This window comes from Pieris brassicae, chromosome 11, assembly GCF_905147105.1.
Source record: "Pieris brassicae chromosome 11, ilPieBrab1.1, whole genome shotgun sequence".
In the NCBI taxonomy this organism is placed as follows: Eukaryota; Metazoa; Arthropoda; class Insecta; order Lepidoptera; family Pieridae; genus Pieris; species Pieris brassicae.
Window position 1 is genome coordinate 6,697,232 of NC_059675.1, and position 15,378 is coordinate 6,712,609.

The 15,378-nt window shown below is 33.7% G+C and overlaps 1 protein-coding gene across 1 annotated transcript; it reads right to left on the bottom strand.

Annotated features, from left to right (window-relative positions):
* Positions 1–116: 116 nt before the first annotated feature.
* Positions 117–14,489, bottom strand: LOC123716015 (semaphorin-1A). The gene is made up of 11 exons (XM_045671483.1): positions 14,078–14,489; positions 7,145–7,281; positions 5,935–6,031; positions 5,499–5,550; positions 4,071–4,323; positions 3,752–3,945; positions 3,530–3,671; positions 2,763–3,444; positions 2,199–2,524; positions 1,752–1,941; positions 117–1,623 (listed from the first exon to the last, which is right to left on the bottom strand). Exons 2-11 carry the CDS (start codon positions 7,233–7,235, stop codon positions 1,401–1,403), a joined length of 2,250 nt encoding a protein of 749 aa, XP_045527439.1. The 5' UTR covers positions 7,236–7,281; positions 14,078–14,489; the 3' UTR covers positions 117–1,400.
* Positions 14,490–15,378: the final 889 nt, after the last annotated feature.

Sequence of the window (15,378 nt, forward strand, 5' to 3'; positions counted from 1 at the left end):
GTATGCAGTCATTTCAACTCATTAAAAATGTAGTATGATTATTTAACAATGTAAAAACCACATAATAATTGATATGAAAAGCTCTCAAAATTATTTTATTTACTTATAATTTTAGAATTTTTCTAAGATCGATACTAATAATTTATCTAACTTGATAAATCTAAAGAAAAAAAATCCAAAATGTATCTCGGGAAAAGTTCAGTATATTTAAATAAACTTTGATAGATTCACGGTGGGAACACTTCATTTCATAGATCTCTGATTTTCAGGTGGTATATTAAGCCTTTACTACAGTTTAAAAAAATATTAAAATACATTCACAGGATAGCACTTATTATATTATAGTATAATACAATTAACAAAATATTCAATATAGATTTTCCACTCTAAGAGGGAAGTAGTCTATGTTAAAGATTTATTGAAAAGCTATCATAGGAGTTGCTAATTAGTCAGGTATTTGTAAATGAGTATGAGATAAAAAACATTAGGACCTCTAAAGTAATAGCTTATAAGCTTTACAAACATTCAAATCATTAACGGGTGACTAAACATATATCATTTAATGCTTCCTAAAATATATTAGGCACTAAATTGGCAACCTACAAGGCACTATGCACTTAGCACAGCAATTTACCTATAATAACAATAACACTTGTTTTCCTTCAAATTCATTGATCTCCATTTTATGCATTGCTTATAGCTTGTCCTATTTTTTGACGAAAATATTATTTAAATTTACTATGGAGCATAGTACCTATTCATTATTTTGTATCATATTTTATCTACTTTCTTCTAAATACTATATTTTATGAAGTCCTATGTTTCTAAATTCTGTAACTTCTTAGCCTTTATATACATATTTATATTTACAAAAATAGCTGCGCAGTGAAGTTATGACTACACAACGATAATGATAAGGTGGAATGTGAAAAATAATGTTATAAAATTCTTAATACTGAAAAGAAAATATTTGCAAGATCATCTTCGTCGATCAATCGATTACAGGTTATACAAAATTATATCATGCGTTTTTTCTATCCTTTACATAATCTCATTTTATAAACATGTGAAAGTTGAAACATCTTACTATATTTAATTTTTAATATTTAAAAAAAAGTCATGCTTTATAAATTATTGTACATTAAAATTTAAAATGGACCTTTGAAATGTTCGAGCTGCTAATATTTAAACTACCTAAGTAATATCACTAATGTTTACGTTTGCAGCTTTCGAAAACAGAACTACAAGGTATACTGTACAACAATATAAAATATAATATTTACAAAAGTCTAATCCCCGCGATCAACATCATTCGTAGTCCTAGCCGATCTACTCGGAAGACTTAGCACACATAACAATCACTTTGAAATAGTTCCATACACTGTCTTCTGAGGTATATTTCATATGTAAGTCTTTTTAACTTTTTGCAAGGTGCCGCACTTAAGATCCTTATCGAGGGATTCTGTGGAATTTCGTAGATCTAGTGCTCGGTCTTTTCCGAGTTCGATGTGTAGATTGTCTTGTTTTGCGAGTGGACACACGTTCGCAACCATGTTCACGTTTTTTGAGCGCGGAGGCATATATCCAGAGTTCACGTTCAGAGGAGTCTCCAAGGGATTCAACCTGTAAAAATACGATACATTTGAATTTTAACTTTATATTTTTGATTAAAATTGTTTGCTTCGTTCTGAAAATTAAATTAATCCGTCCAGAAATTATTATATTTGTTTTTATTTTTATAGCATATTTACCTATTTAAATGATTGTGTTGTTCATTGAAGGGCGAGGTGTCAGTAAAAAATGGGTGGCGAAATCTCCGAGAGAACAGGTAACCGATGACAAATCCAACCATCAGCGTGACTAGACAAGACGCAACGACAGCCGTCAGCAATGCCTGTGCGCTGTAAATGTTGCCCTCGGCAGCTTCTACCGTTAGTAGATCTGTTAAATTGATACAGGTTTAAATATATTAATGATATTACTTTGTTAAGGATGTCTTTGAAAATGAAATTAAAAATCTTTTTCCTTGAATTGTTTTCAGTCAATCAGTATGTTAAATTAAAAAAAGTTTGTAGAGCTATAGAGTTAGATTACGAAAACCTGTTGCTTTTCTTACAATTTTTATTTTAGGTTTGCATTACTTATTTATAAACTTGAAATCATAACATAGCTATAAAATCATTGAATTGTATTATTACCTGTTTCATGTTTATTATTATTAACATTCTTTTCTTCGGACATAACGTTCGTTTCGACGACCTCTATGAGTATTTCATTTTGTATGTCGTCTGGTTTGTGCCGCAGATTAGATTCGGATTGTGTCGGTTTTTTAGTAGCCGGACTTCGATTACTATGTCTATCATTTGGCAGCAAAGCTGGCAATTTATTACATATATCAGTCTTTCCATACTCTACATTTTGTAAAAATCGCTCCGGATTGGGAAATTGTCTATTTCCAACCCATGAACACTGTTGTTGCTTTGAATCCCACGCACAGTGCGGGTCTTGCAAAGCCACACACTCCCTGTGAATAATAAACAAAATCAATTTTCACCTATTTTTATATGTTTAACTAGAAAGGCTTTATTATATCTGGTTTTCATTGTTTTATATGAGTTATAAATAAAAAGGACGCGGGTCTGAAATAAATTTTAATCGGAGTAGGTAGAGTAAAAGTATGCATTTAAGTGAGACCGTCAACCAGCAAATTGGTTCTATACGTGTGAAATTCAATATTTAAATAGTGAAGTTGAATTTCTTACCTGCAAGACTGCACGTTCGTGCAATGTGATAAGCTGACTGCTCGTATAATATCTCCGGATGCGACTATAAGTTTTTCCGTTGTAAGAGCAACGTGCATTTGTCTAATAGGAACGCCCGGCGGTAAAACTTGCACTTCGGATATTACAGCAGTCCTAACTGGGTTTTTGCTGTATTCCTCTACACTTGCATCGAACACTCCCTCGTTTGACGCTACGTTCACGGCTTTAATCACTCTACCGTCGTCCGTGCCGACATACATAACATCAAATTTATTTCCGTTCATAGATTGCACTTGGGGATGTATGGCAATAGCAGAGAATCTGTACTGTAGGCTTACTCTTATGAGAATTGGTCGAGCCAAAAACGATGGAACGGCTTTATCCATAAGGGGGTGCGTTTTGATGAAATTCACGGTCGAATCAGCAAGTGTTCTACTATCTTCTACGCATGCACCAGGTTGAGGATGCGGTAATTTTTCTTTTTCAAGTTGCAGCCAGTTTGAGTTCATGCTTTCCTGACCTTTAAATGACCCATCGAACGCGTCTAATATATCTCTCATGGCGAATGCACACACAGCTGAGCCTCCTATCGCATTTTGGGGTGTAGTAAAAACTGCGTATAAGATATCATTTCTATTTCCGCCATTACCATAGATTCCGTTAATAATCTCAGTTGTAGCCTCTGTAAAATAAGTAACAGAAAAATTGTTTATCCATCTTTAAGTAAAAGTGTAGTGATCATATTTGATTTGCTATTATTAACTTACGTATTTCGTCAAAGTAGAATGGATATTCTCCAGGAATCGAGCAATTCAATCTAGTTTTAAGGAATGAGGTCCATCGATCGCTAAATGTATGTGGTCCACCTTTATCGTTTAAACAAACTCTTGCTACTCTTGAATATACAGCCTTTAAAAATATTCGAAATATTAGATCGTGTATAATATTACAGATATACTAATACTATTGGACTAGGAATTTTTACTTACTTTGCCACAGTTCATAAATTCTACTGCTGTCTCGCGGTAGAAGAAGTAGACATGGCTTGTTGAAGCAACAGCTCCAACGAAGGAGGGATCATTCAATAAACGTAAATCGGAATGTTCGGTTCGTACTGGTTCTCTATAAATTAATGGATCGGTTCCTGAGAAATCTGCTGCCGTTGCAGTGTATAGTTGACCATCTGTAATTTTTTAATGAATATTTAATTAATCTTAGTGCGCCGTATTTGTATGACAAAGTCATATTTTCCGTTCGAATTTCGTTCTATATAAAAGTCAACCAATCATATTAACTTATAATAATCACCTGTAAATATGGCAGTGGAGTTGTGCTGTGGACTATATGGACAGCGGCCAGTTCCATCGAACTCCTCTAAATGATGATTTGGTGGATGCCGCGCGTATCTGCGACACATGGGTTTGAAAGCATTCGTCCCACATACAAGCAGCCTACCCTGGGCCCTTGCTGCAACTCGCAAGTAGTTCTGGCACTCATCAGCTGATTTTCCTTTTAACTGACATAGTTCTCTGTGCGCATCTGTTGATTGCCACTCCAGTCGCTGCAAAAAATAATAAAATATGGTCAGTTGAAATAAAAAGCTAATTTTCGCGTGGATTACACAAATAAATTAAATTACGTAGGCCCTGTTTTGTATTCGTTATTAAAGCCTAACACGAAGCGAGTGTTTTTGTAGCATGTAATCACTTTACAACGGTGAAAGTTAAAACAGATTTTAGTTTTATTCTACAATGTACTTACTTACTTTAAAAAAAATGTTTCTATTTGTTATTCATAAAATCATTTAATTAGTTATATTAAAATTAAATGACGCGAGGTGATGTTAAGGTATAACTGCTAAAATCAAGTTTAACTCGAGGCGGAAATTAAATCAGTTAAATAGTATAGATTTAAGCAGGTATTTTAAATTAACTGCTGAATAGAATGGACCTGTGCCAAATGTTTACCAAACGTGAAATTTATCACATGCGTCGATACGTTAAGTCGAAATTCCTTAAACTATTGCGACGGTTGTGCAATTTCATGGAGTGTAACAATCATTATCATATAACGTGACTCGGTTATTCCATCAATGATTGCGCAGGCATCATGGCGATATCGCTTCTTTACTCTATAGGACAGTTCCAAGTTCTAACGTTCCGTATTATAATCTATTATATTGAATGCGTCGCGTTTAGATCTATGCTACGTGTGGGACGCTAAAGAATGTAAAATCATAGAGTCGAGATACGGCCACTGTAATATGAAAGGAAATTTTAACATAATGTAAAATTATAATAAAACTTTTATTTTCAAATTATCGCAAGTGAAACGTGTTATTTATCAATACGCTGACAGGAATGTCTTGAAAAATTCAGCAATTTTGTATATTTAGTACGCACGTTTTGTTGTACACCGGAAATAAACTTAATGTCACACAGTCACCAGTATGACTTGCGATACAGAATAAACTTCGGTGATATCAGGATACACGGAGTTACTGTTTGTATTTGCACAAGATTAGAGACATAAACCAGCAGCTAAGTGCCGGCTTTACTTGTCACCTAGATTGCAAACTGAGCAAAATTAATGTCAGCCTTTGAGCCTTTGAAGTCTAAATGATAATAATATTATGTCATAGTACTTGGCTACTGCACTACTATATGCCATGATGCTTATGTGTATTTGTTTAACTAGCATTTATATATTAATTGATGACAATTATTTATTACATACCTGATCTATATTTTCAGAGAGATCATATAAGCTTAAATTATACACCGTACTCCTGAAAAAGAAATAATAAAATTTTAACTATAAAATTAGTAAAATGTTGAACATTCTTGACCATATCGTGTATTTAAAATCAACTCAATAGAAATTCCAATAAAGGCATTCGATATAGGCAATTATGTAAAAACAACGAGAACATTTCAATACAGATGCACAAAAGTGGTTTCGCGCAGCTGCTCGGTAAGAATAATATTTAGTCTTTGAATAGACATTGGTATTTGAAATATTCGTGGGCATATTGAAAACATTGGGAAACCACACCTTAACTTCCCGATAAGCAAAATGTGCATGCATTTTATAATTTGACTTATCAAATTTTGGAGTAGGTACCGAACAATATAATATATCAGTTTTACTTGGTAATATTTGATAAACTCACCTTCCTCCTACCAATAGTGAGAAGTCATCTCTGTCTAAAATGCGGAAGTGGTTTGGTCCAGTTGTATTACCCGCAAACTGTTCAGAAGTTTCGTCACCTGTAACAAAGTGATTAATTAAGTAAATTGTAGAATGATCGTACCTTTGATTTGAATTTAACCACCAATTATTATATAGTTATTGATAATGATTGTGAAATTCCTACAATGCTTGTGAATTATTTGCTCAGTAAATGAACAAGTTAATAGACCATGTGTGTCCAGTTGGCCTGCAACAGTCTAACCATATTATTTGGATTCAGTTACAGTATTGCATGTTTCGCTTAGGGTTGCCAATATTACGCCTCATTGATTTGGCACGCATAGTTTATTGCCCTCACAGTCAACTGCTCTGGAAGTTCATATCCAAATAAAACGTGCCAATACTGTTGCAAAATCACATTTGGTAAAGTTTAAAGTTTTTATTTAACAACGAAGAATATACATTTTTAAATTAATGGTTTTTATTTAATGGTTTTAGTTTTTGTTAATGTCAAATCATATGATATATCAGGTCATTAAAAGTATCTGGCATGTATTTTCAGACTACGTAATTGAACGCAACAAACTACACAAAATGTTGCTTCAAATAAATAATACAAATTCATAGGGTCTCTTATTAAATCTCTGAAAGAGTTCAGTATATCGAGTTGATAACTTTATATAGGTTAAAAACCCCACTTATCCACGTCTCGGCAGTAACAATACATCCATTGTATGGCGTTAAAATAACAATGAAAGATTTCGATTTCATAACAATTGGGTGTAGTTCTCACGTGTCAATCAGAGATATTCTAGTTAATATGTTTATCCTATGCAATAATAAAATGATTTATCTACATAAGGAATACTATGTAGTGTACAATTTGGATAGGCGAGGCGCGAATTTTGTGTGGTTGTTCATGTCCTATCTACTAAATTTAGTGTATGTCCTAAGAAATCGGTTTAACTCATACCTATGTATAATGTAGGTCATCATGATAACTTTATAAACATTCAAATACTGCGGAACATTAGTACTGGTTTCTACATTCTTTCTCTTCATTTTGAATCCCCGTTGTGACTTTATTTTCGTAATAAGCTTCTCGCTTAATGTATGTTTTAAAATAGACAATATTTCGTAATATGTGAATTTCAATGTATCAAATTCGTTCAATTATAAATAGAACTTACCATATTTGACATGGATTCGGGCATTTGCATCGGGCATCCATGCTTGTGCTGAGGACGCTAGAAGAACCAAGACCGCGCGAGCGACGGCCATTTTGGTTTAGTAAGAAGATCTTATTGGCTCCATCTTTTTGAACAGTCTGTAACAAATGTATCACCCTTTTAAATGTCTGAAGGTTTAATCATGAAATTGTCTTATAAATAATTCAAAGACTGCCTCTGATGTTTGCTGGATAGGGTTATCCTTCGTTGAATGTATTACGCCTCATTCGATCGAAACTCACATACATTATGCAGTTTTTAGAATTATACTAAGCAGGGAACGCAGGAATTGATATTATAATTCTGAAAATGCATTTCCACTTTTCCATATATTTTATCATAAATCACCGTGCTTTTCGCACTAAAATTTGATATTTATCAGAATATATCAAGCAGGTGGGTTATGATAAGTATTTATCATTAGCAGAACGCGAACACGAATACCACTATTACATGATAATAGCAATAATTCTTTGTTAACGCGAAAAGTAATTATAACTCTAAGTAAAAACATTCATATTTAAAGGAATCGTTTTTCATTTACGTCATCCGAAAGACGCAGATCTTATTTTAATAACGCATATAATAATGCGTACATTATTACCATGTGAAATCAACTTCGTAGTACCTACCATCAGACCATATGAGGCACGCAATATGCATCCGAGCACGTCAGTCAGGATTCGCATTCGAGTTTTTTTACATCTATTCTTGTAATCGTGAGAACCTATGCTCGCTTTTTTCAATTTAATATGAATTTCTACCTGCTACTGCTTTGTGATATTACTCTTCATCGTTAGCAGTAACGTTATGAAATTAAGCGTGATTGGAGGCCCTATATGTCATGATTATGAAGTCATATAATATTCTTTGTATTCAGAATCGCGTATATTATAATCAATACGTCGGGTCAGACTTAATGACGCCGTTCTGCGCAATATTTACGTACTGAATCATACATACAGTAAATGATAATAATGTGTGCGGTAAAGGTCACATGCTCCCTAATGCAATAATGTAATGTAAAATGTTTGTTATGAATAGAAAGGATAGGGAAACAACCGTAACAGAAGGCGTGCGTTCGGGCGTTAGCCCACAGATGTTGACACCAAAATTATAGTGCAGGGTTGATTTCCATACTATAGAGAAATACCTTTTAAGCTAAACTATTAAGTAATATATTTGGAGTTTTCAATCTGTTTTTTTTTTGTAAATGGCAAAGTCTTATAGCACAGATTATTATTATTATTCGACGCTAAAGGTTTATTAAGGTGAAATCTATGTTCCGAATATATATAGTATATATGTAGTGGAAGGGTAGAAGATGTGTGACACAGATGAAATTATTTTCTCTAGGTGCAGAGAGGCCAGATTCACGGTTAATGCTGTAGGTCTTTCTACATCCCTAATGGTTAATGCCGTCATTTATATAATGAGTTGTTTTTTTTTATGGAATCTCGCTGTTGGCCTTAAGGGCCTTTACAGCTCAGCTCGGGCTGTTTTGGCGAGCGTAGCTCGGCCAGAATGGCGTTTTATCCCGCGGCTAGCGCAAGGGCGTCTCCTGTGAGACTCGAACCTCGGCTTGGGCCGTCGCGGGGTGGTCAATCGCCTGAAGGGCAGGACGGAAGCTCACTGGAGTGAGCGAAGTGCGAAGTAAAGGTCCTTGCCTTCCCCGGTGAAGGCGGTTTTTTACCCTAATCTGTGAATTTCTATTTTTATTATTGGCCGCGCGGGCGGCATTTAATTTATTGTTTGCTACAGTAATTGGATCGTCCGGATCCGTTAGAATGTGTCGGGGCCTCCTACGAGCCCTTTTTGTCGGGAAGGGGTAATAGTTGATGCTATTACGCACCAGCGGATTGGGATGGTGTTTAGCCTTGTCAAAGTGGCGTGTGGACGCCAACTTCATCCATTGGGCTATGGTAGGGAGCTCCAGGTCGTGGTGGAGATCGACGTTTCTCACATAGAAGGGCGCACCGGTCGCGACTGAAGCACCTGTAGCCGGTGAATATAGGAAGGGGAATGAGTTGTGTAACATGCACGATTCTTTTTGGCCTTGTGCTCGGTTAAAACTAACGAGAGAGTAGGCGTTAACGAGCTGATTATAATTTAGCTTAACACAGCCAGTACTTAGGTAAGTCGCCTACAAATACCGACGACCGCGAACTTGTAATTTATCGAAGGATCTGGTGGCACAAATTACTTGGTTAAATAAACGAATGGTTATTGAACATTCAGTTCCCTTTAAGCTTATAGGTGTGTGTTTATTTATAATTAAAAACATTTTGTCGTATAGAGAATATCATACGTTTAAAGAGTCAACGTATATAAGGAATATAGCTGCTAAATAGGTCTTTTCTCTCACTGGTAAAAAGTTTTGAAGGTTTTTTTATGTTTCAAATATAGTTAAACAAAATTTTATGTCAAATTCCTTGGTATGAAAATTATTTTACACTTGTATATTAAGCACAGAATTGCAAGTATTTGAGCTTGTTGTTGTATCCTTTACCTCCCACTTTACTTAAATTTTCATAAAATAATAGAATAATACAGTTGGTGCATAATAACTTTGTATGAAATTAATTATTCTTACAACGAGTTCTCTGCAGACAACGACATCTGCTATGAAGCGTAATAGTAAAACTAATAAAATATACGACGTTTCGCTTACTGGCATCGAATACATAATGATAACGAATAAAATAGAATGGATATCTAGGTGTCTATATTTGTACCTGTACTGTGTACATATTTCATTATTATCAATATTATTTACTAAAAACACTGCGTTGCAGAAACATAATACAATTGACACAATTAAATGGAAAGGAGGGCAACCGGCGGCTTTGAGTAATCTCTTCCAGACAACCAGTGTGAAAAAGTGCACTTGAATCACGATAATTTTAGATCAGTTTGTACGAAAGTTAGGGATACAATGTGGACAGGTAATGTTTGTACACTAGAGATCTTAGAGGATACTTTGATCTCTAGTGTACAAAAAATATAATAATATATCTTTTATATTTCTCTACCGATGTGGATATTTGAGTTTAGACTAAGTGTATGCTTAATCAAAAAGTTATTATAGGTATATAATAACTTTTTGATTAAGGTTGGTTATTTCGTTCCCTTTATGTATAAATTTTAGAAAAGCTTAATCAAATTACGCATGTCTACAATAGCTACATATAAAAAAAATTATCCTATCAGAAGATTCAACACATTCTTAACGATCAATAGGTATTAATAAATTTGTCCGCAGATAATTGTAAAAAAAGTTATTTTTCTCTCTACCGCGTCGTCGAAACTGTATTTCAATTGTTTTATACGTCATTATGGCTTCTTAATCGGATTCGTAAGGATGCGTGTAGCGTGTTCCAGATAGGGCTGTTATTACGTAGATGCGGTTGACATACGAGCCTCGGGCTAGCCGTAGTGGTCGACAAAATCCCACGAGACTCGGGAAGCTGCGGTTATACATATTTTCTTTTATTTTCCGGGAATTATGGTAAAAAGTGTAGTGTATAAAAAAAATTGTTTAATGTTAGCTTAAAAAATATACTGCATATTTTTTAAGCTAACATTAAACAATAAAATAAATAGCTTGTTTACAAATAAGTCAAATCTGATGTGGTCATAGTTTGACGTTTCATCATGGCCTGTCAACGTCACCTATCAGTGTACAGATAGAAATTTAAATATGTTCTGGAATACGGTCCTGAGGTAGACAAATGGTAAATTAAACCCAATAATTTTCTGTAACTCGTTATAGTTTATGCAGTCCACTCGTAAGTTGAAATTACGTAAATACATAATGCGGTAATAGGTATACAAATTACCACACTCCATTACTCAAATGTAGATTTGTAAAGTGTTGTTAGTTTCTAAATTTTCAAATGAATTTAGTTACGCATATTTAATTAGTCATAGATTTTTTTAGTTAAGTATTATTATTGTTAACATATTAGTTTAATAGGTAGGGTAATGGCATGACAAATTTAATTCTATAATTTATTACTAATAATGGCATTTGTTATCCATAATTTAACATGAATAATGTTATACGTACCAGTAACATAACCTTTACATTTCGAGTTTGAAGTTGATTAGAAAAAGAGATGTATACAAATTAATTAATTTATGATTTTTAATTCTATTTACGTGCTAAGTAATAAATAATATAAAGTAATTAAGAATACTGTTTTAATATCTCATAAGAGACTTGAAGTAAGAAAAACACTTTTTGAACGGATTAAAGCTATGTATTATTATTAAAAACTCACCGTGACCACGGACGCTGAAAAGCACGCGAAACGTCGGAAAAAATTAAAATTTAGAATTATGTAAATAATTATAAGTTTATAATAATAATACATAACTTTAATCCGTTCAAAAAGTGTTTTTCTTAATGTGTAAAAGCTATTTTAACAAAAGACAAAAGTTGAAGTAATTAAATATTTAGTTAGTATATAGTATAGTTAGTATATAGTGTTTTGTGTGAGCGCATGACGCATGCGTTGCGCAGGACATCAGATAATGTCATTCATTCATTAAGATGTAAGTTCGTAATGATTTTACAACTTCCATTTATAACAGAGGAACTTGTTTTATTTGATTTATTGTCTTTGAAATGCTGCATCTATGAATAGACATCTGCTTAGGCTCGTTATAAATGTCTAATATTTAGATAACATAAATGGTTTCCAGTTCAGCTAGAATTACTTTTCAATTCTCATATCATCAATATTAAAATCGTATCAAATACACGACGTCTTTATTGTATTAAATTTTTTTATATATGAGCTTGATTTTATAAAACGAATATAATAGAAACAGTTGATCAATAGGTTAGGGGCGATTACTTATTTTAAGTGAAAGTAATGCTAATTGTAAGTTCTGTGAGGTTAAGTCGTTATTTAACATTTAAAATAGAACGACGCTTGAAAAGAGTATAATTGCAGGTCACAAACATGAACCACTACCCTATTTTACACTACATTTATTTGGTTTTTAAATATAATGCAAATAAGAGCGTTTTATGTGCTCCATATTTTTAGAGAATTGCGAATTTGAAAATCCCTGAAATAGAACACAATTAGTAACTCTTTCACTCGGTTTCATTAGTGACAGGGAGCTTTTATAAGTAAAATATAGACAACTTGTCCTAAATCTGTATAGTAAGTTTTATATTTGTAACGAAATAGTTTGTCGGAAAAAAGTGGCTCGTCCCCTCGGTCTTTGACTTACATTTCTGTATCCATTTTTAGTACCAGTGGTACCTAGCCACTAGGGTACTTGTAGAAGTAAGTATACTACAATATAAGGCAATATTCTTGACATCATATTGGGTTATTAATAGTTACTTATATGATTTCAGTAACATTGTTGTATAAAGCCAAATGCAATATGGTCCCAATTTCGAAAATTTTGACTTCTTTGTCTCGTCATAAATGTAATAAAAACAATCTGATAATGCAATAAATGTGTTTATCAGTTGAATAACACTTATCAGAAATGATAAGTCCATAGCTATACATACAGACATTATGGGTCATTTTAAATTACCTACCAATTACGTACTTCAGTAGGTAAAATTACTACACATATTTAGTAATAGAAAAGTAAACAGCAACAAACTCTTGACGACATCATTGTATCTATCAAAATCGTTTTTGTATTGACCATGTAATTAAGTCACGTCGCTCATAGACACTACAGAATACCATTTGGTTCGCGGGTGCGTTGTCGGCCTTTAAAGGAGTGTTATAGCAAAAACCAAAGCATTTGGATGAATGAGTGTTAATTATTATTTACTCGGATACCTTGTCATTTAGGGCCTAATTAATTTAGAAATAGGCACGTTGATATTTCGACATTGGTAACTTTTTATGTCATACGATCGCGTGTCATGGAACATACATATAAGGAAAACAAAATTACAACACGGCATGTAGTAAGATATATATGCTTCGTGTCTTTCAAGTTACAATAAAAATGCTGGCACAGCTTTTATAACATTCATCGGTTTTTATTTACAAGCCAACAGATTAAATATATACATATATATAACCACACCTTATCACGTTGAAAATGCTTTACAAAGATATTACAGGATTAAGACAGCTAAAGGTTAAAATTTTACTCGGAGTTCGCTTATTTTACAAGTCATGGTGACAGTATTCTTTTTCTGTCGCTGATACAATGTTCTCTATACATAAAAGGATTTAAATTTGACTAAAAGTTCACTAACTTTACGTTTTCAATAGTAAAATCCTTGAAAACAAATATCACGAGCAAAGGCTAAGGGTATCCTATAATAGTTAAAGTCGAACAAAAACTTTTGTGCTTCAAACTGTTCGGTTTACCCCGTGGAGCGTTGACTGCGCCTCGCTGCGTGATGCGTCCCTCTGCAACGGGCCCAATTGCTGTTGTAAGGTGACCATAACATATGACCATTACGGACTTGGTATATATTTTGTCATGGGTGAATAAAATAATAAAAAATAATCAAGTTTTGCTTGCTCTTTGTCATCAAAGTGGGATAAGAAATAATTTTTTAATATTTACACAATAGTAATTTTTTTAATGATTTGTCTCATTCCTTTGAAAACAATATGAAGTATATTATAACTAACCTTTTGGATAATTCGTGTACGAAATAGTAATTACATAAATAATTAACACGATGTGGACTATACATGTTACTCCGTCTTTTTTTGTGTAACCGCGGCGTATTAAATTACATAATATTAAACATATCCATTGAATCCATAAATCAGTGTTAACCTAGCCAGTGTCAACAATGCCCGCTCTCCTTGCTACCCTACAGCTAGGGCTTTTTGTAACGTGTCTTGCTCCACTCTACAATATTTATGACGAACTATGTGGACTTACCGTTTGAATTTTTAATTCACCGCTGTAAATAATCCAAAGACAACTGTATCACTGTTTTTAGCTCACAGGTCATCGCATCGTTAGTAAAATTATCACTCGCACAAATTAACACTGTTCTCTTTTCATATAAATGGTTCACCAACCACATCAATATAACTCGTATAGCTCCGAGATCACAAAGTAGTAACCGGTTCTTAAGTAGGTGTAGACTTAGCTTGTGTTGTTTACACTGAACGCGCTGTCGACGTGGTTCAAGCTACGAACGCACCAACGTACACTCGCGACGCACACAAAACCGGCACTGGCTTGCCCGCTACTCTACGAGCGTGAGTTATTAACACTTCTAGCTATGCAAGCGCTTGAATGCTAGTAAACACCACGAATAAGTTTACAAAGAAAACGCGTCAGTAATATAGTATACGGGTTATATTTTATTATGTATTGATTTTTCGTGTATTATACAGCGAATTATGTGATTTTATAATAACGCGAACTGTGACATGAATATTCATATCACTGTTCGCGTGTTGGATATAATGAGTACTAACTCATTATCAGAGATTATCATTTCTATAATGGAACTTGTAGGTACCACGTGATGTCGAAAAATGCAACTTCTTAACGTTGTATTTTATTCTATACTAAAAAAACTTTAACCATTAATCAGATGCTAAATATATATATTTAAATAAACTAATAATTGTTGCAGCTATTTTGTATTATAAATTTAATATTCTTTTCTAGTCGTTTGATTATAATAAATACGGATACAGCGCTATGTGCGCTTAGTTCGTTTGAAGTCTGAGAGACGCGGGCTCCCCGCTCTCCTGTGTAACTTTGTTTCGAATCTTAACTCGCCCGACTAGCTTTTCTATCTCTTTTATTCTTTAACAACATGCGCGTGCGCCGTTGCCACGTTTACCTTTCAGCTCGTAGTGTTGCCAGTTCTACTTTATTTTTTATTTTGTTTTGACGCTTCTAAATGGACCCATAAAATAGAAATGTATTTCGTCGAATGCTTTAAGAGAGACAAGATAATGTAGATAGACTCCTTTGTACGAGCTGAGGGAAGTCAATAACTGTATTTTAGGTTTCAAGTACTTCTTGTGTGAAATATTTATACAAATAAAGCTTTTATGAGCAGAGCTTTGAGTTTACGCGTTGCTCTTCCGGTTGACCTGCCTCAAACTTTCTACCGTAAAATGTGTCGATTAAACTGTCAATACGTCTACAGGCTACTACTTCGCTAAGCATTCTACTTACTTAATTTTATTGCCGTTTTAATACAAATTACGATATAT